Source organism: Bombus pyrosoma, linkage group LG5 (genome assembly GCF_014825855.1).
Source record: "Bombus pyrosoma isolate SC7728 linkage group LG5, ASM1482585v1, whole genome shotgun sequence".
Classification (NCBI taxonomy): Eukaryota; Metazoa; Arthropoda; class Insecta; order Hymenoptera; family Apidae; genus Bombus; species Bombus pyrosoma.
Genome location: NC_057774.1, coordinates 5,158,318 through 5,186,233, shown reverse-complemented (window position 1 = coordinate 5,186,233; position 27,916 = coordinate 5,158,318). Strand labels below are relative to the sequence as shown.

At 54.3% G+C, this 27,916-nt stretch overlaps 1 protein-coding gene across 2 annotated transcripts; it reads left to right on the top strand.

Moving 5' to 3' along the window:
• The first annotated feature begins 5,867 nt into the window (after nt 1-5,867).
• LOC122567320 (T-box protein H15-like) lies at nt 5,868-23,333 on the top strand. Of its 2 annotated transcripts, none has more exons than XM_043725692.1 (6): nt 5,868-7,115; nt 12,860-13,112; nt 14,656-14,929; nt 15,649-15,813; nt 21,797-21,873; nt 21,967-23,333. In XM_043725692.1, the coding sequence occupies exons 1-6, from the start codon at nt 6,539-6,541 to the stop codon at nt 22,592-22,594; spliced, it is 1,974 nt and encodes a 657-aa protein (XP_043581627.1). In that variant the 5' UTR covers nt 5,868-6,538; the 3' UTR covers nt 22,595-23,333. The 2 variants fall into 2 exon arrangements, with proteins under 2 accessions (XP_043581627.1, XP_043581626.1); XM_043725691.1 differs by having other exon boundaries at nt 21,955-23,333.
• Nucleotides 23,334-27,916: the final 4,583 nt, after the last annotated feature.

Below are 27,916 nucleotides of genomic sequence, written 5' to 3'. Positions count from 1 at the left end.
TCGAGTAGAACCGAGCTCGACTCTCCGCTTTCGAACGCTCGTCTCGTTGTCCCGTTTCGTTACCGTTTTGTTTTTCTCGTCGCTTGAACAATGTCGCATCCGCACCCATGTCCCGACTTTTCTAACGAATTCCGTGGAACAATTCCAATACGTACGGTTTCCAAAGTTTATTCGGTCATATAAAGCACGTGATACAGCTACTTGGAAGGCACAATGGCTCGTCGGCGAAGCAGCCGAGCTCTCTGGACCCGAGTCTCTACCCCTTACGAAGGATATTCGGCGACATATGCGTACGTGCGCGAAAGCAATATGCAGGGTGAGAGGAGGGACGGGGGTGGGTCGAAGGAGAAGCAGAGCAAAGCGGAAGGCACGTGGAAGAGGGTAGCAGGAGGGCAGGCCAGCCTTTGAAACGGGATAGTCCGGCCACAGCTTGCGGGGATGCGAGCTTTCGAGCGCACCCCACGAATGTTAACGCGCCGCATTAACTTCGTATTGGTTGGAGAAACGCGAGCTCCAGCAATAATTCTGATAACGCAGCATGTTGTCGCGTTGCCCGGCATACCAAACGGTCACGGTACCCTTTATACGAACAACGCCTTCGACTTTACCCTCTCGTTCTCCATCGTGTTGCGTCTTTCTCTCCTTTGCTTCCTCCTTTTCTTACCTCTTTTCTTCCCCCTTTCTTCTCTTCTTCTCTCGTTTTTCGAACGTACTGCCCTCGAAAGAACCGATCGTCGCGACGAGATTGTACAGAGCGAGATCCGCTCGAGCGGATCGCGATTCTACTTCGGGAATCGCATTCTAACCGTAAATAGCGCGGTTCGATACACGTAAAAGTTTCATGGGTCTTCTTGTCGAACGCGGCGAGTTAACTTCGCGGCATCGAAGGTAGGAAAAATTTCTAGAATGAGAAGCACTCACAGTCGTCGTCGTCGTCTTCGTCGTCGTTGTCGTCGTTCGGTACCCATAAGGTATAAGTACCTTTTACTCGGGACGAAGGCTCCTTAAGCAGGCCATGCACCGTAAAAATTTGCAAGCGTACCTTGCCGAATAAACGAGACGTCGAAGAGGAACGATTTCACGGAGCTTCGCCGCCCTCTCGAATCTCTTTAACCTTCTTTCCGTTTTAGTCGATTCTCTTTCGCTCGCGATATCGATGGAAAACGGTGGAAAGACGGATGAAGATTTCCGCCGGATACGATGCCGACGGGATAAAGTTATCGAGGGGGATACCAAAGAAGGAAGAAACGACGAGCGGAGGTCCGCGATGCCGCGCGAAACGATCGCGACGAATAAAGGGAGGAACGATGTTTGGTCGGCAAAGTGCGGAAAATCGGTACGAAGGAGATAGAATTGCAAGATGCAGCGTGTAGGTTGTCACGTAGGCGGTTAACGTCGTACGTGGAAATCTGACGGTGACTCGTATTTAGCTGTCGTGCGAGTAGCGAACGTCGCGTCGAAGGGAATAGGCGAGAACGGGTGGGTGTAGTTCAATAGGTAGAGTACTGGTGCGCGTACTCTGGGTAAGTGGAAGCCGAACGTATGGGTTAGGGTTCGGCGGCGTATGAGTGTGCGGTCGGTGACCACATGCACGGTTTTGAAGTTGCGCGCGCGCGTGCAGAGGGACGCGAACGCGTTAGGAAGGTAAGTAAGAAGGTAGCTCGTAGCCAGCCAGGAAATCTATCCCGCATCGGCTCCCTCCTCCAGCGCCAGGACCTTTGCTCACCGCCCTGTAATCATCGCGAGTCAGTGGCGGCGGCCGCTAATTATGTTTCATAACACTTCTTACCCCCACTCTAATATCCACTCCCTTAGGGGCAGCTCATCATTTATTTACATCATATTCGTCCCGAGGGATAGCGCAACGGCCTCCGCGGCCACGGTTCCTTCTTTTCCATTCGGCTTCGCTCCGTTTCGTTTACGAGCTTCCATCGCACCGCCGATTCTAAACGATTTTTCGCACGAATCTCGACGATTTTTGCGCAACAAGCCCGACGACGGCGACCATTGTGAAAATTAAATCGAGTTCATCTCTGTCTGATCTAATCTCTCTGTCCAGCAGATGTTATCCGTCTCAGTTTCCTCCTACCTACTACATAGGCATCTGCATACGTGGTACAACGTACGTAGTATATCGTTGCTCGGAGAAAATCCGTTAAGAAAGGTCTGTTAGTTCCGAGACGAATCCGGATTTGGCAAACCACCGTCTAATGGAGGTTCTTGTCTGTCGATTGATTTTAGGATTATTCGACGGGATTCTGGCTAGCAACTGCGATCCTTTTGTTCCTTTCGACTCTGTCCGTTTTCTTCCGTCTCTTCTTCGTCGCGCTTTCGGGAATCTCGAAGGAATCTCGGCCCTGTAGCTACGCTCGATGTAGCCGGCAGATTGGTGGCACTTTTGCGGTCGAGCGATTAAGTGGTTTCAAGCGATATCCTCCAAGAAAATTGGCGGGGTTTCGAGAACAGACCGAGTTTTAATTAACCTCTGTCTTTCTACGAGCATTTTACAGGGTCGTGAGGTCCGGTAGCCGCGGTACTCTTTTCACGTGCCTCCCAAATTACGCGTAAACCATCTCTAGCGTAACTCGCAAGCACGAGCTCCTCCTCCCCTTTTTCCCCTGATTTCGAGCGACACAAACGCACGGCTCGCGTCTCTCCGAGATGAATTCGTCGAAGAAAAGGACCGGCATCTTGGGATCGTGACGAGTCGGATCGGCACCGTCATCGATCAGATCAGATTCGTACGACAAAACGTAGAACCGGAGAGAGTGCTCGCGTCGCGAGCATCGAGAGACCAGAATAAGTGCCGCGTAACCGCGCGGCGATTTGTCCGGATCAGCGTCAGACTAAGCAGATTACGAGTTCTCCCCAAACGAACCGGCAGTTGGAGAAGCAACCGCGCGGAGACCGAGCTGCAATGTCGCTCGATCTCTCGGGAGGTCCGTCGATGGCCCGTCTATTTGTCCAAGTCCTGCTAACGACGATGAAAATGCGCGAAATTTTCGCTCGCAAAGAACGATTCGATCTGCACGCGTAGCTCCGTCATTCGGACGATCGTTCGTTCGCTCGTTCGTCCGCTCGTTCGTCAGGGAGTCGGTCATCGTCGGTATCATCGATAGTTGGCCCGTGCTTTTTACGACTAAATATATCTCGACGCAAGGCGCACTCGCGGCAATAAAGAGTCAGAGGGCGTACCGGTCGAACGAATTTAAAGATACATACATAAAGTTAGGTCGGTCGAAAGCAGTTTCTGCTTTGACGCGAGATCCTTTGAAGTGGTTTCCGTTGGATCGTGAGTATCAAACGGATTCACCTGATCGTAACGTGGATCGTAGCCGCTTGGGCGTGAACAACCGCGAGATGTTCGTCTAGAAAAAGGAAGGTTCGAAACGACCGGAAACGATATCGTAACAGCTTCTGCTCTGCTTTGAGTCGTCGAAGCGGTAACAAAACGACGCGTCGTCGCCGCTCGATCTCTATTTCTTGGATCTTGAGGAAAAAGGACGGTCGAGTGTAACGCGAGCTTTGCCAGCCTCCGCGGCGTAATAACCAGTGGAGACGCCGGCGCATCGGGATTCGCCTAACGAAGTCGTTACGTTTAATTATCGCGCGTCTGCTAGAGCGTACCGATTCCTGGGGCAATTAACGTATTTGTGCCGTGCACCGCGTTACGAGCGAGATCGCGTGTTACGAACAACGGTAATTAGAAACAACCGTCCGTCGATGGCCGATTTCTCGCTTCGCTGCGCGACCGCTCGACCGCCCGACCGCCCGACCGCTCTCCACCGAGATAAGAATACGACGAAGGTCGAATTTTTTAGCGTAACGAAAAGATTTCACGGATAACAGAGAGAGAGAGAGAGAGAGAGAGGGGGGGAGGAGGAAAATCGGCGGAGGAAGCACGGTTTCGTTCGATCGCAGAACCGATGGCACCATCTCACCGTTGCCGCGGTTCGCTCCAGAATTATAATATTTATCTTTCGCGGATAATAACGGAATTGAATCGCGTGAAATTTCTAACTCGTAATGATATCGCGGCCCGTTTTTTCTACACGTTAAACCGTATAATTACAATAATCCGCCGATGATATCGCGCACGATATACGTATCGCTACCTACGTATTTAGCGCGCAAGGCAATTTCCTGCTTTATTATAATAATATCCGGAGCAATCTGCTCCCTTCCCACCACCCGGAGCGTAGCATCGTTCTTTTGGAGCAGCTTCTTATTTTCAAACGCGCCGCGTCTTCGTTAGCCGCGCGCATCTCGCACCGATCCTCGTCTCGTCGAATCCGTTTACCCGACATTCGGCAGGATTGTCGCGATAGTTGGGTATCGACGAGGCTGCTTTCTTCGCGCTTCGAGTCGGAACGCGCGACATGTCGCCGCAGGGATAGCGGACGAATTACGGATGGTCGATGAGTTTTCCAAGGCGAGACGAAACGTCGCGCTTCCGCCCAACGGTGATCGACCCCGTGTAGAATCGTCGTCCACAGGACCGTGGAAGGACGAGCGACGAAACAACGGTGTACCCAACCAGCCGGTTAGGTTACCGCGGTTAGCGAGCTCCGGCCGAGGAGCAGCTAACCACCCACCGGCGTTACCGGTCGCTCGCGTTTAAAGCTCCGCCAGTAAAACGATAAATTGCACGACTCGACGGAACCGCGCAAAGAACTAGGGAGCCACGGGGGAGGAGTGAAAGGGAGAAGAAGAGCGACGGTGGAAAGAGAGGGAACGGGGAATGGCAGAACGAAGAGAGGAAAACGGTGGTCCCTGTCAGCAATTGCCCCCTCTCGTAAGAAAAAATGGCAGCTGTTGTGGCTAGATGCCGCGTACCGAACCATAATGCCGTACCACCCTCCTCGCTTACTCGTCCGCACGGAGCTCGCGCGAGAGGGCATTCGGAGCTCGAGGAGAAACGGGAGGCCGACCGTGCCGAAAGTACCAACCTGGACGGGAGAAAAGAGGACGATCGAACGAAACGGCTCGGCTGCTGAACGAAGAGGAACGATCGGTCGAGGTAAGAGGAACAACGAAGAACCGCAAAAGAGGAGGGAGGCACGTAGGTACGGTTCGCGACGACCACCACCATCTCTGTCGCTGTCGCCGCCGCCGCCGCCGCCGCCGGATCCGCCACCCACCTCCACCACCACCACCATCACCACCACCACCATCACCACCACCACTACCACCACCACCATCGCAGCCACCGCCACCGTCGCTGTTGCCTCCATCGTCGTAGCTACATAGGATCCTACTATCACCGCTACAAACGACTCTACCAGAGGACCATTACCAGCACCGTTGGCATCACCGGCGTGGTACTATACTCGTGACGATCGCCGCCACGAGGAGGCTGGTAACGCGATCGGTAACGTTTCAACGACGCGGGAACCAAGGGAAAGGAAGGGAAAGCGTCGAAAGGGGAAGCGGAGGAGCGGAGAGAGCGCGCGAGAAGAAGAGAAAACGCGGTTCGCGGGTGTACGCGCGTGGAAAGACAGCTGGCTGCCGGTTGGCGATCGCGCGCGCGCGCGTGCAGCTCGACACGAAGAAGAAGGACGGAAGCGTTAATAAGGTGGTCGCAAACCTCTCGGCGAATTCCTAGGAGGAGAGAGACTACGGGCGGAGCCGGGTGCTGATCGCTCGGGCGGAGCTTCGCTCGAGGGAACCGCCTACCGAGCTAGGGTCGCCTTTTCTCCCTGTTGAACAGGCCGCCCCATCGTCGTCTCACACCCCGAGAGAGTCGAGTGGCGCGCGTTCTCTCCCGCCACCCCGTGTCTCGCCGCGCGCGTCGCGGACGATCGAGCTCGAGCGAGCCGCGAAGCGCCGGGGGTGGGGGCCGAAACGAGAAGCCGGCCGCCGGTGGCGCGGGTCAGTCTGTCGGGCAACCGGTCGCTCTCTCGTTTCTCGCTCTGTCCGCGCTCTCAGCTCGACTCGACTGCGTTCTCCACGCTCCGAGACTCGATACAAGTCGTCGATATCGTGCGACACGTTCTACTCGAATCGAAATTCAAACTAAAATCGCCCTCCACCTCTCTCTTCCACGCCTGCTCGGGCTAGTGTCGTCGTCGTCGTTATCGTCGTTGTCGTTGCCGTCGTTGTCGTCGTTGTCGTCGTCGTCGTCGTTGTTGTTGTTGTTGTCGTTCCGCGAAGAGTGTGTCGGAACAGTTTGCCCGCCGTTTTTCACACCTGGAGACTGGACGCATCCTGGTGACCGTGGCGATGCGCGCGCCTCGTCGCGCACTTCGACGATCGACTTAACCCCGGTCCGCGAGTCGACGACCCTCGCGAGGCGCGGTTTCTCTCCGTCAAAAACGATCGTCGATTGTTGGCGCTCGATCGAAAGATTCGAACGTTCGATCGCTGGGACGCAGGCGAGGCGACGCGATCGTCGCATCGCCGCCCGGGAGAATGTGGAAAATTTCTGTTGGGTGGATCGGCGGGCAGGTAACGACTGTTTCCGGAGCGAACCAAAGACCGATCTTCTCTCGATAATAGTTGACAGACGAGCGAGGTTCGAGACGCAGAGCGTGAGGTGATGTTGCTGGAGTCGCGAGGTCTCAGCGGCAGGAAGAGAAACGGATTGACGCTGTCTTCGTTCGGTGGTGGAGGTGGCGGTGGCAGTGGCGGTGGCGGCTGCGGCGGTGGAGGCGGAGGCGGAGGAGGAGGAGGCGGCTGCGGTGCCGGCAGCGAGGAGGACGACGAGGAATCTCGACATCTGTTTCTTGGAAGAAAAATGCAGACCGAGGGTGCCGCCGCCTCCGCGGTTTCCACCGGTTTGTCACCCGGCTGCACGCGCGACGACGGCGACGAGAGTTCCAGCCCTTCGCCGAACAGCAGCCTCTTGAACAATCTCAACAACAACTGCAACTCGAATCGCCAATGCGCCACCGACTTTAGCATCGCGGCCATCATGGCCCGAGATTCTAGGCAGCAGCAGCAGCAACAACAGCAGCAGCAACAGACGCAACAACAATCGCAGACCTCGCCATTGCAGCAGCAGCAGCAGCAACAGCAATCGGTTCAGCAACACACTCAGCCTCAGCTGCAACAACCTCATCATAATCGGCAGTTGCAGCAACAGGCCGTCGGCGGAGGGAAATTGCATCAACACGGTGAGCTCTTTCCTTCCTCATTCTCGACGTAGAAATCCGATCGTAGCTGTCTCGTTATCGGGTCGAGCCACTCACCGCAGTTTTTTCTAAGCTTTGGTTCGGGCAATAAAATCGTTTTTCTTCGCATTCCATGTACGTATGTACGTTAATAATGAAACCACGGTTCTCCGTCGTTTTTCTCGGCGAGCAAAAAAGGCGACCGACGAAAGAGCGATCCTATCGATCGTTGGTTATCGGCTATCGGTTATCGGTTATTCGTGGCCGGTTGGTTGTTGTCGGTTTCTTCGTGCAATCTGCGAGCGAGAACGGCGACCACGGCGGTGACCACGACTACGATCGCCGTCGAGACGAGTAGCGTTTGTCTTAATCGCGAAGGGCGTTATTTTTGAAAGGTTACCTGTCGTGGCAGAGAGGCAGAGAGTGGCAAAGTAAGAGGGAAGGAAAGAGGGAAAGCGGGGAGATAAGAAAGAAACAAGAAAAGTAGAGAACGACGGCGCGCTGGTGTGTGGTTAATGAATTATTTAGCGGCGAAGATTGTGAATGAACCGGCATGTAGCCGGGTTTGTGCCCGGGCGCGCGTTAATTCGCCAGGCGAGAAACGGCCGTTTCGCGCAGCCAGGTGAGGTGTCTCATCGGAATTCTGGAAACGATCGTGGCTGCTTTGCTCAGCCAGACGTCCGAACGAGACTCGACGGTGTTTGGTTTCATCATCGCGTATCTTGGACGCCCGCGGCGAATAATCGCCCACGAAGATTCTACGCGGTCGAAATTTACGGTTGGCCACGGTGCAATTCACCCACGGAAACGGACCGTCGTTCCCAAATAAACTTGGGTAAACGGTGCGATGAATCGACCAAACTCTCGTGTGCGTGCACGTGTGTTGGACACGCGCGAATACTCTCCTCCTCTTCCTCCTCCTCCTTCCCCTCCTTCTCCTTTCATGTTCACCAGCCACCTAGTTCGAATAAATCGCTAATCCCAAACTCGGGAACCTCGTGACTCGTTAACCGGCGACGAATTATGCCTCTCGGAGACTGGCGTTTCCGAGGTAGCGTGTTCCTGAATGTCCGTTCGCGTATGAATTTCGTTCGACCGTTTGAAAGCGTTTTGTTTCGCAAAGTAACGAGACGAACGACACGATGCCGCTTATCGAGCGACGAACGGTAGACCGTTGTCGCCGACGTATACGACTCGATGCGAACGTCATCCGTAAAAAAGTAATCAATGACTTGCTCGAGCAACGAGCTTGCATGCCTGCTTGAACGCCTACTTGGACCCCCGCAGCCATCACTCGGTGAACGCCAGCCTCGATCCATAACGATCGTCCGGATTTTGTTGTCTCTTCACGACCAAACACGTCGGACAACGAAAGTCAACGATCGATTTCCAGATGGGATCCAGACGACTCGTCGTCTGTGACGCGTAAACGTCGAACCTCGGAGCGAAAATCACGCGGCCGATAGACGTTTTATACGCGTCGAACCATCTGCAATTTGGTGGACGCCCACTTGAATCGGTTTACCGTTCGGACAATCGCCAGGGCTACCGTTGCGCCGGTAGTTACGATATCGCACTCTATTTTCCCGTGTTCTTCTTTTTCTTTTTCTTTCCTCTTTCCAAGAATCGGAGCTCTTTGTGTCCCAAGTTTGCGAGATTTCTTGCTACGATAGATGATAAGTGATAAGCGATATCGATAAGGGGGAACGATTATCGCGTTCCACCGCTACGCGGATGACTTTTAGTCGGACAAACGCAGAAGATATCAATTACGATAATTTACAGGGAATACGGCGTTGCAGACGATTCCGGGGAAATCCTCGCGGCGTATTTTATAGCGCACGTTAACGATTCAAGATGTGTACCGTGTCTCTGCGTGTCGATCTACCCTGTAATCTATCGACGATCGGTTCGCAAACGTGTGGTCCGTTCGTTTCGATACGGTCGGCGAAACGAGGCGATACGGTTCGTTCAGCCGGAATATTGCATCGCACGTCGTTGCTCGACTAAAACCTTTTGATCGTTGCGCGTAGTTGTAGTCAGAGACAAAGCTAGAAAGCACGGAGAAATTACGGTGATTTTCGTTTCGATCGACGTCGCGTCGTTGATTCGAGTTGTTTAGCGACCACGTTAACTGACAGGCTGTCGGTGACACGGTGTCGATCTTGCCGAATCGTTTCGGTGTTCCGTTGGCGCTGTCTCGAGACGAGTCTGCGTGTGTGAACCATGTTGTTTGCAAAATACGAGGAGAAAACTTGTCTGCCGGGTGACGAAATTGCTTCGCGTTGCGATAGGAACGAGAGTTTCGAAGGATAGAAGGTCGCGTGGGAATTCCGTCGGACATGATCCAAAGAGCGCGTACTTCGACACAACCAGATTAATTTATGTTTCGCGAACAAACAAAATGCTTCTTTTAATTACCTGTCGACAGATTGATCGATTGCTCTGAGTCTCTCTCTCTCTCTCTCTTTCTCTCTCTCTTTCTCTCTATCGATCAGATAGCGCGTAACAGGCTGGCTACACTCGAGAAAACCGAGATACGCGAGTTTTTGAAGAAACGCCGAGAATCGAACGTTGTCGCGATAGCTCGCTTTTCCGTGAGATCTCCTATTGCGACTCGCGTTTTCGATAATCCAGAAGATCAGAGAACAATTTGTAGATTTCGTGAATTCGCGGCAGCCGAACGACCGATAAGAGAGAAAACCCGTCGATTATCGTTGTCGATACGCGAACTTGGTTGTTTGTTAAGCAATCGCGTCACGTTGATCGCGGGAGCTTTCGTAACGAAGGACAAAGAGAGACAGCGCGATCGATTTCGAGACTCCGCACCTTGATCGAATCGAGCGGTGCGATCGATCAAAAATAGCCGGCGGAATACGGAATCGACGATTCGCGAAGAAAATCGTGGACACGCGGCGTTACGTGGAAATATGGAAAGAGAAATGTCTGGGTCGCGAGTCGCGAGGCAAGTTTAAGGCTCGATGCCAGCCAGCGGTTTGCGGCAAATCGCTGCAGCGGCAACGAGTTGAAAGGACAAGGAGACACGTGTGTACGTATCCTTCTCTCGCGAAATAGACGACTTTGAAACAAATACCTGGTTTCTCCGTTCTACCAACGACACCGCAACGGTGTCGTACGGTAGAACGTCGCTCGTCTGGACCGAGCCTAAAACGACGTGGTGGAAAGCGAAGCGAGAAGCGCGTGACGCGCGGACGAAGAAGAAGGCGGGAAGAGCTGAAGTTCTCGTAGATCTCGTGGGAGGACATTAGCAGTGGGACGCGTTTCAATCTGTCCTCCTTTGCGTCTTTGATCCGGCGGCACTGGTGCGCCATGCACTCGCAACCGTAACTCACTTGACGAGGTCGCTCGTAAACTCGAACGAAACTCGTGCTCAGTCGGCAGACGCGCAGCCACGAACCGTTCTGGCGACTCGTCATCCGTTTCGTCAGTCGTTTAACACCGCCGTTCGCCGTGTCGAATAAAAATACGCGGATGACAGACCACACATCGCGCCAACCTTCTCTGACCGGCCAATTAGCCGCTACGGTCTCGCGAAAATTCCCGTTTAAACAGTTATTCGCGTTTCGCGCGACGACACCTTCGCTACCGCCTACGCCACTTCCGCCACCGTCGCTGCCCTCGTGCCCTCATGTCGCGTCTTTTTGCCCTGCGTGCAACTCGAGTGCCGCTCCGACTTTAGCCTGGGAATGTCGGATCGTCGTTGTTGCGACTACGGTGGAAAATCACCGGCTTTCCCTGCGAGACCCTCCCGATCCTTGCCACGCCGGAAGTGTCGCTGATTTTTGTCGCGTCAAGCTCGGTCGCTCGTTCCTTCGCGATGCTACGATAAAGAAACTCGTTGATTTGCAAAAACCGGGTAAGCATAAACGGCAGAGAGGGGAAGAAGAAAATAGACAGAGAGGAAGAGAGAGGGGCAAGAGACGCAACGATTGGTTTTTCTCTCCCTTGAGAGCGAGGAGAATCAGTTTAACGAGCGAAAGTAATTTTTAAGCGTGCCGCGTTAAGTGAAATACACGGTTGTAAAGTTATCGACGTAGAAAATCTGCTGCGAAAATAGTTGGCAGACCGGATAGTGTTTATTGTTAATTTATTCGCGATAACTCGAATTTATCGAGTGTCGGAAGTTAATCGTCCGGCCGATCGAGAGGAATTGTTTGTTAGTCGGTGAAACTCGATTTGATTTGCGTTCGGTCGTCGTTCGATCGATTGGAAAAAACAGCCGAACGAGTGAAACACTCCGAGTGGAACTCGCGAACGCGTTTCTCTCGTTCCATCACGGATCGTTCGGAACGGATTTCGCGAACACTCGTCCGCGGGTGGTTTCTTCTATTTTACCACGCGTTTCTTGCCCCTCGAAAGCTGTTGGACGAGCGAGCGTCCCTGACTCTGCACGGTTGTTCCAAAGACGGAGGAAATGGCGGGAGAGCCGCGTCCGATGGCGGCTATCGTTGAAAAAACTCGCGCGAGAATTTCATCGCCCAGCCGCGACCTAACGAATTTCGGACGTCCTGCAGCTTGGTCGTAACGAGCGGTTTGCGATCGAACGACCCCTCGGGATCGAACGCGTTTACGCGCGCCGTTTTAGGCGATGGCACGCTATCCAATTTCCGAAATTGCAATCGGCAAGAGACAAATTGAAAACCGATGCGAGAGAGAGGTATCTGTGCGCGAGGGCAAACAAGAGCGTTCGTCGCCGTTTTACCTTGGCCGGAAAGATTGTAATTTCACGAACCGCTGCCACTTGGTCGGCATTGGTCGGGATAATAACGTTAAACTAAAGTAACCTCCGTCGTAAGTGGATAATTATCCTTTAGCAGCCGCTACCGCGGCGTCGTTATTGTCTCGGCCGGGAAGAAGCTCTAACGAATGCCGAGGCAGACGAAGAGAGGAAGAGAGAAAAAGTGGGAGAATGAACCGCGCGCGTTCGATTACGCCGCTCTAGAGCCTATCGGCATCGTGCAAAACACGGAACGAACGATCCTTGAAAATCGCAAACTATCGATTAATTATAGGAACGCGCGCGCGGTAGATTGCGATCTGCTGTCGCTTTCGGGTGATTCGTGGTATAGATGGTTGGCTGGTTCGTCGATACGTTGGCTGGTTGCGACGCGCGGCTCGAGAATTCGGTCGACCGATCGAGTGGGTCGCGTGATTGCGTTTACGCAACTGCGAAACCGACGATCGAGACGACTACTAATTATCGAGAGAATGAGTGTCATTGTGTCGCGGAACACGGTTCTCGCAACAACAGACGGTGGATGCCTCGTGGCGGTTCGCATCACTCCGCGCCTTACCCCACCTCGTCGCATCGCGTCGCAAGACATTAGCTACGAATTACTACTTGGGATAACGGCAATTTTCTTTCGCGGTGCCTGCTTTAGCCGCAAAACGTGTCCGTGGTTGCTCGTGACCCACGCTGCAGCTGGGAACCTTTCGATGTGCACGGAGGGAGAGGCGCGAGATTATCCGCATCCGAGTCGAGGTTTCTATATGCCTGTTGCCGATAGCCACGATGCAACCGATTAATCAATTATCCGTCGTCGTAGCTAACGCCTTTTTATTAGCTCGTCCCGTGCACGGTATCTCGATACATGCGTTTCTTTCATCGATAAAACGATTCGATCGGTTTTCCTTTTCCGATTGTAATTTCCGGTAATTTCATTCTCTCTTTCGATCCGTGGCAAACTTTAAACCTACATCTTCATTATCCCTCGCGTGCTTTTCAGAAAGGGAACCGAGCGTTTCTGGAGTGGTCCGCGGCGCTCCACCGATTCAGGAGGCGATCGTCGCGGAAGACGATCCAGAGACGGATGACGCCGGAAGCACCAGCGGCAAAGCAGCTTCACCCGTGAATCCTCTCCTTCAGGAACGGTCCAATTGCGAAGAGCTTAGGCACGTGGTGTGTCACCTCGAGACGAAAGACTTATGGGATAAATTCAACGAACTAGGCACCGAGATGATCATCACGAAAACTGGCAGGTAAGGTTCCCCCCGATTTGCGTCTCTGGAGAGGGCGAACGGAAAACCAATTCAAATATTCGCGTAAAGACGATGTCGGGCGCGCAGCGTGCAAGCGGACTTGATTAAATGGTTTCCCCCGATTACGATTATCGCCGATCTACGGTACGTGACGAACTGGCGGGCGAGTAAAATTGGACGGAGAACGCGATCGAACAGTCGGCAAACGTCGAGACGACGTTATCGAGAGAGGGCGAGAAGAAGAGGACGATGGGAAGGGAGGCGAATACCGGAGAAAGGACGAGAGCGACGCGACGCGGCGGACGCGCGCCTAATTGCCCGCCACGACGGCAACATCCGTGCTGCTGCTGTTGCTGCTCCTGCTCCTTCTCGTTGTTCGTTGACTCCCAAAGGGGTTCCACTACCCTACTGCGCGTTTACTCGCGCGTTGGTAATTAGATCTGCGCCGCGATGTTACTCGTCGCACCCTCCACCCGCGTCAACTTATCGTCCCTCACCCGGTCGACTTTCTACCACGTCACCCTCCACCGCCTTTGCCACCGCTCCTCTGTCTCTGTCTCCGTCTCTGTCTCTGCCTCCGCCTCTGCCTCCGCCTTTGCCTCCTCCGCCTTTGCCACCGCTTCCGCCTCCGCCTCCGCCTCCGCCTCCTACGTCGTATCCCGGTCTTTACCCTCTCTCCGTCGTTTCCCGTTATTTGCAGAGACTTAAAGGACAAAACTCGGGAGACCTTCCCCTTCGTTCCTCTCGGCCAGAAAATTCTCCCTTCTCGCACGACCGTGTCCTTAGACCCCTGTCTTCGAAGCGCGGCACCGGCGTTTCCAAGCAGCAGCTCGGGTGTTGCGTTCGCCAAGTGGGCGTGAACGTTTCCGAAGGAGGAAATTTGCCAAGCTTTTCGAGAAGTTTTAACGACGACGGCGACCCGTCGACGAAAGAATCGTCGCCGTGGTTTCGATCGACGCGAGAAACAGGGTGGAGGGCGTGAGAGCGGGTCTGGGAAGGAAAAGCGACGTCCCGGGATGAGAGGAAGTCGGGGGTTAGAGGTTCGATCGTGGGTGAGGAGGTCGTGTACAGGGGGTAGGCAGAAGGTGGAATCGAAGAGGCTAGCTTCTCTCGCGAGGCGAGTTCAATTCATTAACAAAGGACGGGTTGATAAATAAAAGCATTACTCACGCTCGTGGCGCTGGCGGGATGAATGCATACCGAGTCGACAAGGACCGAGGAGAAGACGTAGATAAGATCGGCGGGTGTCCCCGCGTTTTAGTGGTCGAGCAGCGGGGGGCCCGACACGGTATTAATGTTTGGCCTCCGAGGCAAAACATTCACGCCAGGCTTCATCCTCTGCCCCCTCGATTCTGACCCTCCGCCCCCTCTGCCTGCTGGTTCTTCTGGTACCCAGCGAACCTGCCACCACCTCGGTGTCCGCTTCGGTGTTGGCGCGTTAACCCTGAAATCGGCGTGGACGGTTTTCGACCACCGATAATCCTCTCTCTCTCTCTCTCTCTCCCCCTCTCTGTCTCTTGCTCAGCTATCGTTTATTTCGCAGGAGAATGTTTCCAACGTGCAGAGTGTCGTTCAACGGATTGAAGGCGGATAGTCGATACGCGGTTCTGATGGACATCGTTCCTGTGGATAACAAGAGGTATCGATACGCGTATCACAGGAGCTCTTGGCTGGTAGCTGGGAAGGCCGATCCTCCGGCGCCCGCTCGTCTCTACGTGCACCCGGACTCACCTTTTACGGGCGAGCAGCTTCGAAAGCAAGTCGTCTCGTTCGAAAAAGTGAAGCTTACCAACAACGACATGGATAGGCACGGCCACGTGAGTAGCTTTGCGGCAAGCCCAAGCTCGTAGTTCGATCGATCAGTATTTGTTTTCGTTTGCGATTCGTTTCGATTTGTTTCGATTCGTTTCGATTCGTTTCGGGCGATTCGCGAGAGAACGAGAACGCATCTAACGCGTCGCTTCGGTCGGTGGGTTCGTGGCAGTATCGTGGCCTGGTATTCGATTTCTCTCCGACAACGACAGCGGCAGCGGCAGCCAGCAGCGGACTCCTTAATTCATCGGATGACTGACGTAAATAGGAACCCCAATCGTGGCTACGGTTCTTCACGGTACTCATTTTGTATTCAGGATGTTACACGGTGCCGGACGAAGGCAAAGTGATTCTTTTGAATGGTAAGCGGGGAACGTTCGAGACCAGCAAAGTGCTCCTAATTCATACGCTTTTTCTCCCGTCGAGATCCTCTCGTATCGTCCATCTATCGTTTCCCGAGGCGATAGACGAATCGAAGAAGGTCGAGAGACGAAGAACGGGACGGACCGGGGCGAACTCGAGAAACGCGACGAATCGGTGCACCGAATACGGTCGAATCGATGCCAGTCGAGGGGGGTGAGACGCAACGTTCGCGAAGATTACGCGATGGTAGTGGTAACAGACTCTCGTTCGATTTAAACGCGGTACGATCGTTTATTTTCAAACGCGTCGATAAAGATACCACGCGCTGCGAATCTTCTGACCGACTCGTAACGATTTCCAGCTGGTGTTGAACTCGATGCACAAATATCAACCGAGGATTCACCTGGTGAAGCGACCGGAGTCGGGCACCGCCAAGCCGATAACAGACCTCGAAAAGGAACCTCACAAGACCTTCATATTCCCAGAGGCGATATTCACCGCTGTCACCGCCTATCAGAATCAACTCGTAAGTCTCGCTTTGTTTCTCGCTACCGTTACACGCTTTTATTCGTTCCACCTTCCTTCCCCAGTTCCCTTTCTCCTCCTTTTTTCCCTCTTTTATCCTTGCTTTCTCTCCTTGGCCCTTTTCGCTTTTTTCTCACGCGATCCTCGACGCGTCGGTCGAGATCTGCTCCGCCGCGCCGCGCCGCGCCACGACGTGACGCATCGCGCGTCTTCCACGTGCCCCCGAGAACGGTGCTCTCTCTCTCTCTCTCCCCCGCTCTCTTCCTCTCTCGCCTGCTCGTCGCTCGGCCCTTCGCTTCGGATAATCGTTTCCTCTCTACCGATTGAAACGTACAAATTGTCCTACCCTTGGGCTGCCACATTTCCTTCTCGCAGTCAGCGGATTCGGTCGCCATCGCGAATTTTCGACTTGCCTGCGCGACATTTAAATTAACGGTGAGCGCGGAACGTTCCAGTGACTCCAGGCAGTGGTTTTCCGCTTTGAATTGTTAGCGGACGCTCGCGTTGGAACGCGACGACTTAGCCGGAGACCGGTCGTACATTTAACCTCGCGACGATTCTTCTTGCGCGCGTCCAACTACGGATTCCTCGGTTCGGAGCGCGAGAAGGGCGACAGCGCAATCGTATTTTACGATAGTCGTTTAGCAGCGACCGCCTGGTGTGTGGTCTGACTCGCGGTCGTTCGCATTCCACGGGCGTCGCGATGCCCGCGGCACGACGCGAGATCCGATTTTCGAGCCAGGAGAGACGCGCGACGTCTATTCTCTTCTCTTCCATTTCTCTTCGAACGATGCGATCGGAATCCTCCGCCTGTTTCTGTTCCTTCCAAACTAACCAGAATCGTCGTTATTGTTATCGTCGTCGTAGTTGTTGGAGCAACGCGGCCTTTGAACAACGCGCCAGACGACAGACGGAGCAAAGCCGCGAACCGTACGTTCTGCGATTCCTTAGATTCGAGCATCACCGCGTGGTTTGCCTCTAATAAAGGGAGAAAAGTGCAAGATCCGCGAGAGCTGCGGTCGTTTCAACGAAGAGAGAGAAGGAGGAAACCGAGGCAATCGAGCGGCTTCAAAGCGCTAACGGGTGGTCCGCGTTGGACGACCCACCCTCGTCGTCCGCGACAACCACGAGAACGTCGGAGCCGTTGATGACGATGATGAGGTGCGAAGAGATGCCCCGGCAATTACCTCGACCCGGCTCTCCTTCCCTTTCCTTTCCTTTCCTTTCCTTTCCTTCCGTCCCCTTCCCCCTCCTACGTCCAATTTCCAACGTCCGTTCCCACTGTTCTCCTCGGCCTCGCACGCTCTTCTTCGTAACTCTCTTTTTCCTATCTCGGGCGTCCTTTGTCCTCGCTTCTGGTCGTTATCACCGTGTTCGACCGCGCTCTTCACCGCCTCGGCCGCAACGACGAAGGCAAAAGCGAAGGCGGAGATTCGCGGTTGCGATCGTCGCTCGATACTTCCGATCGCGTGTCACGAGAAAAAAAGCGAAGCGGTGGAGCGAGGACAAGAGGATTTCCGTGGCGTAGAGACATTGGCTCGTTTAGCCGGCCGTCGCGCCGCGCTGTCTCGAAATTGATTCGTCGCGGTTCGCGGCTCTCCCATCGGTCGGTCGGTCGGTCGGTCGTCGTTATCGTGCTCTCGGTGTTGTCTTTCGTCTTGTTCGCTGGCTCCGTTGCTCTTCTCGTGCTCGTCATCGTCGAGGGGTAGGCTCGTTTAGCAGGGACCAACTTTTTTTTCCCTGCCAGCCACTTCCCGTGTACGAACTACGTATCGTTGCGGACGGTTTTTGTCTTCCTCTTGTCTTTCCAAGCCGACTCTTTCTCGTAACGACCTCTAACACCGACTCGATTCGTCTTTCTCGCTCGCACGCGTCATAATTCATAACCTAACTGCCGTTCTTCTTCCCTCTGGCCACGCTCGCCGTTGGTATTCCTCTCCATCCGTTCTGCCGGCTCCTTATCGCCAGCTGATGTCTCCTCGCCTTCTCTCGTTCGCTGCCTCTTCTCTTTCGCTCGGGACTCGGCCGCCCCGCTCTCCGCGACCCATGTTCTGTTCCGCTCCTAATCGTCCCGCTCGTGGTGGTCGTCGTGGACGGGCCGTCGTTATCCAAAGTCGACGTTTACGCTTCTGGAATAGATGCGTAGATACATAAGTATGTAAATACTTACTACCGTATAGCTACACGGGCAGGCTGCCACGTTTCACGCACCATTCGGAGGTTTCCCTGCTCGCGCACCATTGGTATTATCGGCTCGAATCGGCTGCGGTTCTCCGATTTCGTTCGATGTCAGGACGAAGATAACGACGCTGGCCCGAGAGATAACGTTCGTTGGGAGCGTAAGAAACTCTACCGGAAAATAGGACTCGAAGAGAGACGCGAGTTAAACGTATTTGTCGTGTTTCGTTTAACGATTTCGGAGTTTGTAGAGATAATCGAGAAAAACGACGACGTATAGCCGGAAGGTGTTTTAAGATAAACGCGGTTTCAACGCGGTGCCTCGTAATAATTGCGGAGTAATCGTGATCGCGATCATCGCAGTGGAAAATTCCCGTGGTAATAAATCGCGCGTCGCTATCTTTTTATACCTTGTGCCTCTATACTTTGGCTAATTAGCTGCTCGACGCTGAAACGGGGGGCAACTGCCTGCTAAGTCGTTTCACGTTTCGTGAATTCCGAGAAAAACCGTGAAAAAAGCGAAGAAGCGGAGAGAAACGAAACGAAGAAGGAAAGGGAACGAAGCGAGAAGTAAGGACGCGCTAACGTAAAAAGAAGATGGGGCCGAGCGCGTCGCGGAACAAGGTAGAGCGGGTGCAGAAGCAGAAGCAGAAGAAGGTGGAGAAGAGGAGGAAACAGCGAAGGAGATGAAGAGGAGATGAAAGAAAAGAAGGAGAAGGAGGAGGAGGAGGAAGAAGAGGAAGAAGAAGAAGAAGAAGAAGAAGAAGAAGAAGCAGTCGATGGTTTTAGTGGCTGCAGGCGTCGGCGTCGGCATGCACGAACGAAAGAAAACATAAATAATCGCGTTCAAATGAGACAGAGGCGGGAGAGAGGAAGAGGAGGAGGCCCCTCTGGAAACCACACACGGCGGCTGTACGCGTTGGCGGCTGGTCGGTTGGCACACACGCGTGTACTTACTTACGGCCACCGGGACACACACGGCCACGCTTCGATTTCGTCGTGCGCGCGTCGAACGCCAAACCACGAACATTTCGCTTCGTTCGCGAAGTTTGTTCGCGACAACGCGAATTCTCGACGAGACGCCGCGCCGTGAAGAAGACAGAGAACGCCAGGAACAGAAAGAAAGAGAAAGAGAGAGAGAGAGAGAGAGAGAGAGCGAAAGAAAGAGTAAGTTTAGGGAGCATGACAGCGCGCAACCGGCACTAAATAGCGGCCGTGGTGCGCGCCGAGCTTCCAAGCCGAGCGAGCGCGGGACCCCTTCTTCGATGAGCGCGTCTCTATTAAATCTATTATTAGTAGCGGACCGGGTGCGAAAGCATCCCTTTCAATTACCTACGGCTTCATTTTGCGGAGCTTCTGTGGAGGGAGCGACCGAAGCAGAATCGGACCATGTAGCGAGGGAATACTCCTCTACCTCTCTCTTTCTCTCCCTCTCTTTCTCTTCGGTCGAAACGCGAAAAAATTCATATGGTTGGACGATCGATCGGTGCTGGCGTTAGCAGATCGAATCGTCTTCTTTCGCGACTAGCGGTTCGTGAATGGAAACGGTCGAAACTCCCCCGAGTGCGAAGAACCGATCGGTCCCAACAGAGAGAAACGCAAGCCCGTTCACCGCGTTCGCAAATTCTCTCTCAATTTTCATCGGCGCTTCGCAGCTGGACGTAATTGGCTACCTGTCGTTCGATGAACAAACGTTGTTCGATCGGTCCTCGAGCTATCGACTACGATCGAACCGCGCCTTTGTTCAGCTTTCGTTGAAAATTATGTACTTCGTGTCATGAAAACCGCGCCCCTTTCTTTCCTTCCTTAGCCCAGCCGAGTACGAGGTTTACGCTCGCGAATATCGCGTGACGGATCGCCGTGGACTTTGTTTCGTGCATCGTCCATCGCGTCGGTCCGTCGTTGGCACCGGCGAATTAGCGAGTCGGTCCTGCAGAATCGCACGGCGATCCGACGAAACCAGAGGGCAACGACCTTCGCTCGCGCATCGACCGATACCGGCGACGACAAAAATCTCCGGTATTTTTTTCGCGATTCCCGCTATCCGGGCCGATATAGAGTAAAATATCTGGCAGGAGGGTGCGCCGCTGGCTGCTACGATTTATACGTTCCGACGATGGTTTGGCATCGAGAGAGCGAGGAAATATATCATGGCGTAGCACTCGCCGCGCGTCCACCGTGGACGCTGTAAATCGGTCTGGGAAGTGGTCCAACCGTTTGGTCGGATCGTGTCAGTGAAATCGTATAACTTGTTCACCGTTTGCCGGGATAGCCGCGCGTACGATCGACCGGCGAATTTCGTTTTTCATCCGGATAAAGCGCGAAATCGTCGTGGCCTCGCATTCCTTGGAAACTGGCGTTCGGTGTCGGTGTCGATAGACGGACGCAGGCGAAAAGCGGTGGCCGTGCGGCGCGCGCCTCTCGATTTGCCTGAAAGGAGAAGGCGTAGCCGCGTGCGCGTCGAGTTGCTAAATTAATCGGTGCTCGTCGCGAGACCGCCGACGCGATAGACGCGTGGCGGCGAGTCCAGTCCGTCACCGGTTCGAATCCGGCAAAAGGAGCTGCACGATATCAAAGCGAACGGTTCGCGCAAAGTAGCGGCCGCGCTGGTCGATTTCAAAGATAGGCGTATGGTCGCGAGGCGAGTGAACTATAGCTGCCCGGCTGATCGTAAAACGAACACAGCCGAGAGAGAACGACGCCGCGCGGAGACCGAAGCGGAACGACGCGCGCGGTCCAAGTAAGTAGCTAGACGACGAGGACGACGCTGACGGCGGAGGTGGGCCAGATGTTTGGCTAATGATGTCAGCGGAATCGTAACTAAAACCGAGGCAGCTCCGGGCTTAGCGCGGCTTAGCCTCGGCTTTGAACGAAAGAGTCTTATTACCAGGCTGCACGTGCTGCTCCTGAGCGCGAAACCGTAGGGTAATTGGACCACCCACTCGACACCGACTCTAGCTCCCGACCCTCTCTCTCCCTCTCTCTTTTTCCCTCTCTCTCTCTCTCTCTCTCGCTCACAAACACGCGCGGATGCTTGCTCTCTCTCTCTTACATCCCGCCTCTCCCCCTCTCTCTCTCTCTCTCTCTTCCAACCTTCCCATCTCGACCTTCCCTTTCGAGGGATTTTCGGAGAGAAACGAACGAGGACGAGTCGAAGGACGGTTTTTTTCGTCGAAAGCGAGAAAGCAAGTCGACCGCCCCGCGAAATCATACCGTTTTCCTTTTTCGAACACGACCGATCGTTTCGGTATTTGGATACGACAGAGGTGCGGGGAAGAGGAATCTTTCGTCCGTCGAGGGTTTACGGAAGCGTGAGACGGGAAGAATCTCGTCACCCCGAGCTAATTCGACTTTGACCGATGCCACCTGCTCCGTCCGCATCGTGGGTGGCCGGATGGCGGCGGTAACGCGAAACGGCCGAACGCTGCCCTCGCGAAGACCAGTTGGGGTAGATTTCTAGCTGCCAACTTTCTCCAACGAATTTCGAAAGATCGCAAACCCGAATGACCGCGCCTCGTTCTAGCTGTCACCGTGATCCTTCGTTCAGCGGATCTGTCCCTTCTTCTATCTGGAATGCAACGCCGCGTCGTTTTTCCCGGCTTCTTCTAATTTTGCGAGCCGTTGATTCTCGATCGATGGAACGAACCGTTTCGAAACGGTCGACCGTTTTCCGATACGCGTCGTTGACGGCCGGCGATGACGTAACTTCCGACTGGAGAAAAGTCGTCGTAGCCCGTGGTAACGAGATGGGGAAATCGACGGCGGCTGACGAAAATCGACGACCAAGATTGGCTTTTCTGTTTCAGATCACGAAGCTCAAGATCGACAGCAATCCGTTCGCTAAGGGGTTTCGGGACTCGTCTCGTCTGACCGATTTCGAGAGGTAAATCTTAGGAACGTGTTTACGGACGCGGCGCGACGAACTCTAATCGCCGCGAGAGCGAATACGCGCGTAATCGAGCAGCTTCCCTTTCAGGGAGACGATGGAGTCGATGCTGGCCGAGCAGCAATCGTTGAGGTTTCCCCATCGGCTTCCGTTCGAGATGGATCAACTTCAGGCCGGAGCGGTGGGTAACCTTAGCCTGGAGGAGAAGGCGCTGTGGGCGGCGCGGTCGCAGATGCTGCTTCGGGCCGCGGCGGCGGTCGCGGTCAGCCCGTACGCTCAGCTGGTCGGGCCCGCGGCTCTCGTCTACCCCGGCGCCTCGTCCGCCGGCACCAGCCATCAGCAGCAACAGCAACAGCAACACCAGCAGCAACAACAGCAGCAACAGCTCGGCCATCTGTGGTGGGCTTCGTCGATCGGGCCGACGCTGTTCGCGGCCGCGCATCACCAGCAACAGCAGCAGCAGCAACAACAACAACAACAGCAGCAGCTGGCAGGGTCCAGCACGCAGAGTCCGAACACGGGGCCAGCGGCGCCTCGGCCTCTCTACCCATCGGCCTTGGCTCTGGCGCACCATCGTTTCTCTCCGTACCACGTGGCCACCGCCCCCAAGTCCTCCACCCCGGTCGGGCCATCGCTCTCTCCATCGCCCTCGCGAAGAGCGACACCTTCTCCGACAGACAGTCTCGGAAGAGACGCCCAGGATATGTCGCCGTCGTAGTCGACGTCCTCCCCTCGGCGCCGCCGTATCGCGCGCGCGCGCGCACTCTTCCACGACCTCGGGACCACTCGACTTCTCCCCGCACGAGACCCGCTGCCACGCTTCTCGTCGTTCTTTCCGTGTGTCTGATCCTCACCGGGAATCGTCACTGGTAACAACCACGTCGTCGCAGAATTTGCGTTTTCGATCGGAGCAACGTAACGGGAAGAAGCGGAAGAAAAAGAAGAGGAAGAAGAAGAAGACGAAGACGTAGACGTAAACGAAGACGAAGACGAAGACGAAGACGAAGCACTGTATATACGGTACGGTCGTTGTTGGATCCCCTGGCCGCACGTATGTGCATTCTTAAGCGATCAATCGTATGACGACCTTTACTGTATATAGCTATACATATATACGTACGAATTCACGAGACCTAGGTAATATCGACTTCGTTCGTGTAACATAAGTTGTATATTTCGTATCACGACTTATCGTTATCGTTATCGTTATTTATGTTCCAACTCCGTACTCGACGTGGAGAAACGCAGAGCGGAACGTTGCGCGTTCGTGTCCGAAGAGAACGCGCTCTGCGTCTTTTCCACGCAAAATAGCTTAAGCGACGATTCATTGTCGCCGGTATCGGCGATTAGCGTTAGCATAGAGCGTTATATCGTTGATGCTTGTGTTGTGAAGATGCATAAAATATCGCTGTGCAAGCTGTTCCCTTGTAAATAAACCCTAATAAACTCTTGTACCAAGCCTACAGCAGCAACTACCAACTATCAACTACCAGCAGCTACTTATTCGTTCCGCTCCTATCTCCATCCGGACCTGGTTTCTTCGCTCCAGAGCGTGGCAACGACGAATTGCCACGCAGCACCGCGTCTACCGAAGTATCGATCCGTCGCCTCGGTAATGACACACGAGTTGTACCGTTCAACTCCTCCCTTCCGGTGAAAACGGAATTTTTCCTCGAACGAAGCTGGTTTCCTGGTTCGTCGAGAGATGGTCGCCAGATCGTCGAGATACTGGCGGCACGCGCGGACATCGAGAGTGAATGCGACGGATTCCGCAGGATAGGCGATTTCAATTCCCTCGGTTAACCGAGTACCAGGGATCGTAGGACGGCCGGACAAAGCGCCGGATTTGTCCCTCGAACCTCTCGACGACGCGCCTTGGAAATTTGAATCCACGGGATCGCCGAAGAAAACGACTCGACTAGCACGAGAGATTATCGTCGGTCGATCTGCCTGTTCGGGAGGTGCGGAAAAGAAAGGCGTCCGGGCGAGAAATCTTTCTGGCAAGAGAAGGCGGCATACATATCGCCGCGAATCGGAGGCGAGCACCGTTGTGGCGTTTTAATGCGAAACGAAGGCATTATAAAGCCATTAACCGTTGAACGAGTCGGCTCGACTCTGGCCGACACAGGTCGAGGCCGGTTGCGTGCGAATGCGCGCATCGACGCTCTTTATTTGAATACACAAAACATTAACGGCTCTGCTCGGACGCTCACCCTCTTCCCCAGCCATAGAGAGAGAGACGACTTTGCTTGTCCGGGATAAGAAACACCGCCGAACCGAGTTCTTCACCGAGTTTTTCCTATCCTATCGTATCCTTCGACCGTATCGCACCTTGAACTCGCCCTTTTTCCTTTTACTTTTCATTCCTTAACGCTAGTCGCGCACGCTTTTAACAACAATCTGGTCGTACTGTTCGAGACGAACGTTCGAGATCAGCGAACGCGTCGAATCGTCGATTATCCTCGTGGAAACGAGGGAAGCGAGGCGAAAGAGGACAGAATCGAGAAAGAGAGAGAGGGAGAGAGAGAGGAAGAGGGAAAATCTGTAAAAGAGAAAGAGCAACGTAGACGATGATAGCCGTATAGCGTATTTTTCTCTTTTCACTTTACTCGTTCTCATTCTTGTTTTTTGCTCTCGTTTTTGTCCTTCTTCTTCTTCCTTTTCTACTGGCTCTCGCAAGTCGACGCGGTGGAACGCCCACTTCCTGACCGATTCTTGGCCACTTCATTCCGCGCGTTTCGGGACCGAAAGCCGGCGAAAAACGCGTACCAGTGTGCGTGTCTAACGAAGACAACGAGGGAACGAAGAAAAGGCAAAAGCGCGCGCGTCGCCGACGATGACGGAGAAACGAGCGAGAGAAGGAGACTTGGCTCGCCTAATTTGCTCGGTAATGTCCCGCCGGGAATTAACGAGCGGGACTAGGACGGGGAGAGGGGCAGCCGGTAGCACCTAGCCGACATTAATTATGTCCGCTGCCACAGGTGCCAACAACTCGATTATCAGATCTCGATCGGATCCCGATCGCTCGTTTAGATTACGCTGCCTGCCGCGGACCGTCCTTCTCCACCTTCGTCTCCTCCTTCTCACCCTTTCCTTTTCTTCGCCTTTCAGCTTTTCCTCGCGCTTTTTCCACGACTCTGAACGCTGCACGTTCCGTCTCTTTCACTCAACAGTGGATGTCGGAAGAGAGAAGCGTTTCAGAACGAATCCATCGTTCCGCGTTGGACGAAACGCAGTTATCGTTGGGAAAAAGTGGGATCGCGAAGGGAAGTGGAGGGAGAGAGTCGGAGGGCGATGGTCGAAGCGATCGTTAGATTCCGTTTCCGTCTAAAAATTGCCGCGGTCGAGGTTTGGCGGTGGTGTCGGCGGCGGCGGCGGCAGTGGCGGCAGTAGGGGTAAAAAAGGGCTTGCCGCGAAATAAAATGGCGGTGGCGAGGATGGCACCGGTATCGATTGGCTCTCGAAAAGCGGCGGTAGCGTAGGTACGCGCGGTTGCACGTAGGTGCGAACCACAGGGCATCGTTTCGCGTGGGTGGCTCCGGAACAGTGCGGTAGCTGGCTCGGGCAGCCCGTGCCTCCGAATTGGCCGCTCGTTGCCGGCGTGCTGCGCTGCGCGCTCGCCGAAGCGCCTATTAATTCATCGAATTAATTTGCCAATGCGCTGCCAACGACCGTGCCGGGGATACGGGGCCTGGGGTGTATTCGCCATCCCCGATAGCAAAGTCCCCGCTGCACGTTCTCTTGCGATCGCAGCAAAATTTTCCCGGTGCTCCCGTCGAAATTCAATCTTCTGTGCGTTCTCTTCGATTCGATGTCAAGATCCGCTCTCGATCTTTCAACGATCGAGCTACATGCTTATATCCGTTGGCGAGATTAGCGAACATCGCGCGGTAGGTCGTGCACGCGAACGAACGAACGAGCGAGCGAATAGAGCTGCCTCTGTCCGAGAGGAACGCGCGAACCGCGAGGAAGGCGAGAAAGGGACAAAGAGAGAGAGAGGAAGCAGCGCCGGCTCGTATTTCGCCCTTCGAGGATTCGGTTTTCTTTTGTCCCGTGGTTCTTGGTTGGGTGGCACGCCACTCTCCAGCAGACGGCCCTTCTCCAGGCCTCTAGCTCGAATGTCGCTTAAGTCCGATCTAACGAGATTCTTCGTTTCCCGTCCCCGCCTTGCGGATCGAACTCGGCTACGAGAAGTTGGATCGGCCGACGAAATTCCTGCGACTCGTTGCGATTCATCGTGATTTCATCCCTGTCGTCAGAAAAGGTCCGGTAGTCGGTCGAGCCGGGCTGATGTTTTTCTTCGACTTTTCAACGACCGGTTTACACACAACAGAAAGACCTCTTGACTTTAGTCGTGATCGATCGCGATCGAACTGGTTTTTCGGTGCACGGCACATTAGAGAATTTCGAGGGATTTTTGAAAAAAGCAAACGTCAAAGTCAATCGGATCGATCGACGACAATAGGCATCGTTTCGCGGTTAGGCTTGTCTAAATATTTGGAATCGACTCCGATTTGGGTGTCACTGAGGAAAATGCACGACGACGACTCCGTGACGAAACGCTCGACTGCAGGTGGTCTACAGATGCCAGGGGATTACGGGGTTTATCCCCCAGCGGGATATCGATCCTATTGTAGCTTGGCTAGAAAGCGAGCGAGTGAAGCAAAGCGGAGTCGAGTTGTCTCGCGCGTCGATGCGGCCCAGATACGTATTCTCCGAATCTTCGTCCACCCTCTCCCCTTCCAGCCCCGGTATGCTGCTGGTCCACACGCGCCAAGAAAATGCGCCACGCTAAAAGGGCGAGTTCCTCGTTTCTCCGTTTTCCCGTCTAATTCGAGCGAGTGGCAAGGTAACAGGCAAATGAAGTCGAACGTAACTTTATTAGCGGGCAGGCAGCGAACGCGCTACAGAGGGGAGCACCGTGGCATTTCTTTTGGGAAATAAGCTGTCACGTATCGTTGGTAAACGCGCGAGGGGAGCTGCGTCACGCTCGGAGGGGGAATAACAGATTAGACCTCGGTTATTTCTCTCAAATCGAAATATTATTCCCGCGTTTGGCTGGTCCCTCGTTCGACCAGCTCCACTCCCGTATTCGGGGTTAATTTATTTGCTCGGTGCGTTGTAAAGCGTCTCGACAAGAGGCGAACCGTGCACGAACGAGGACGCGCTACCCCGTAATTATCCGGCCGTAAATCCGAAAAAACTTAATTAAATTAAAGCGTTTATCCCCGGCGGCGATTTTCGCTCGGCATCGCGTTGCCAAATCCGTTACAAGCGAGTCGCGCGAACAGCCACGATTTGCCGATAAAACGATCGAGCCGAGCGCGAACGAGAACGAGAACGAGAACGCGAGAGCTTTCGTGAGGAGGAAAGAGCGGCGCGGTTCGAGAATTTCCGCTCGTTACAGTTGGAAAGGCGGCAAACTATATCAGGAAGCGCGGCAATTGTCTTGTCGCGAGGAGACGAGCCGTTCGCCCGAGGTGTGCGAGACTCGGCACGCAACTAACAGGAACCCGATAATTCACGGGCCCACGAGCGTCGCTCGACACGGACTCTCCTCGCTCTCGGACGATCTCCGGTGTCGAACTCTCGAACTCGCCGCTGAGTTTGCTTGCTCGCGCGTATCTCTCCGCACGCGAGAAAATCAAGTTTTCTTTTTTGCGTTTCGAACGATTTTCACCCTACGTTTATTCTCGTCACGATGCTCGTACGTACTTAATTGACCGTTGCAGTTCGAGCGAAATGCTCGATGCCAACGACGGCGACGATGCTATAGAGAAGCCCAATCGCGGGTAGCTCCACGGCGATTTCTTCTTCCAGCGAACAACACCTCTGTCCGCGTTTCGACTCTCGACTCGGATTCCTTTCCTCTCGTTGGCGAGTAAAACCCCCAGAACGGGTTCACGGGAGAGAAAGCACGTCGGAGCGAAGAGTAAATTGGCACGATCGACACGCCGGTTAAACGCAGAGGCTGCTCGAGCACCGTGGCGTTTCCCTGGCGTTTCCGTGGCGTTTCGTGCGCGGCACATCGCGTCGCGAG

Excerpts from the sequence above, each read along its gene's own strand:
- LOC122567320 (XM_043725691.1), top strand. The coding sequence starts at position 6,539 with ATGTTGCTGGAGTCGCGAGGTCTCAGCGGCAGGAAGAGAAACGGATTG. Across the intron at positions 14,930-15,648 it reads ACATGGATAGGCACGGCCAC|CTGGTGTTGAACTCGATGCA; the intron begins GTGAGTAGCTTT and ends AACGATTTCCAG. Across the intron at positions 15,814-21,796 it reads CCGCCTATCAGAATCAACTC|ATCACGAAGCTCAAGATCGA; the intron begins GTAAGTCTCGCT and ends TTTCTGTTTCAG.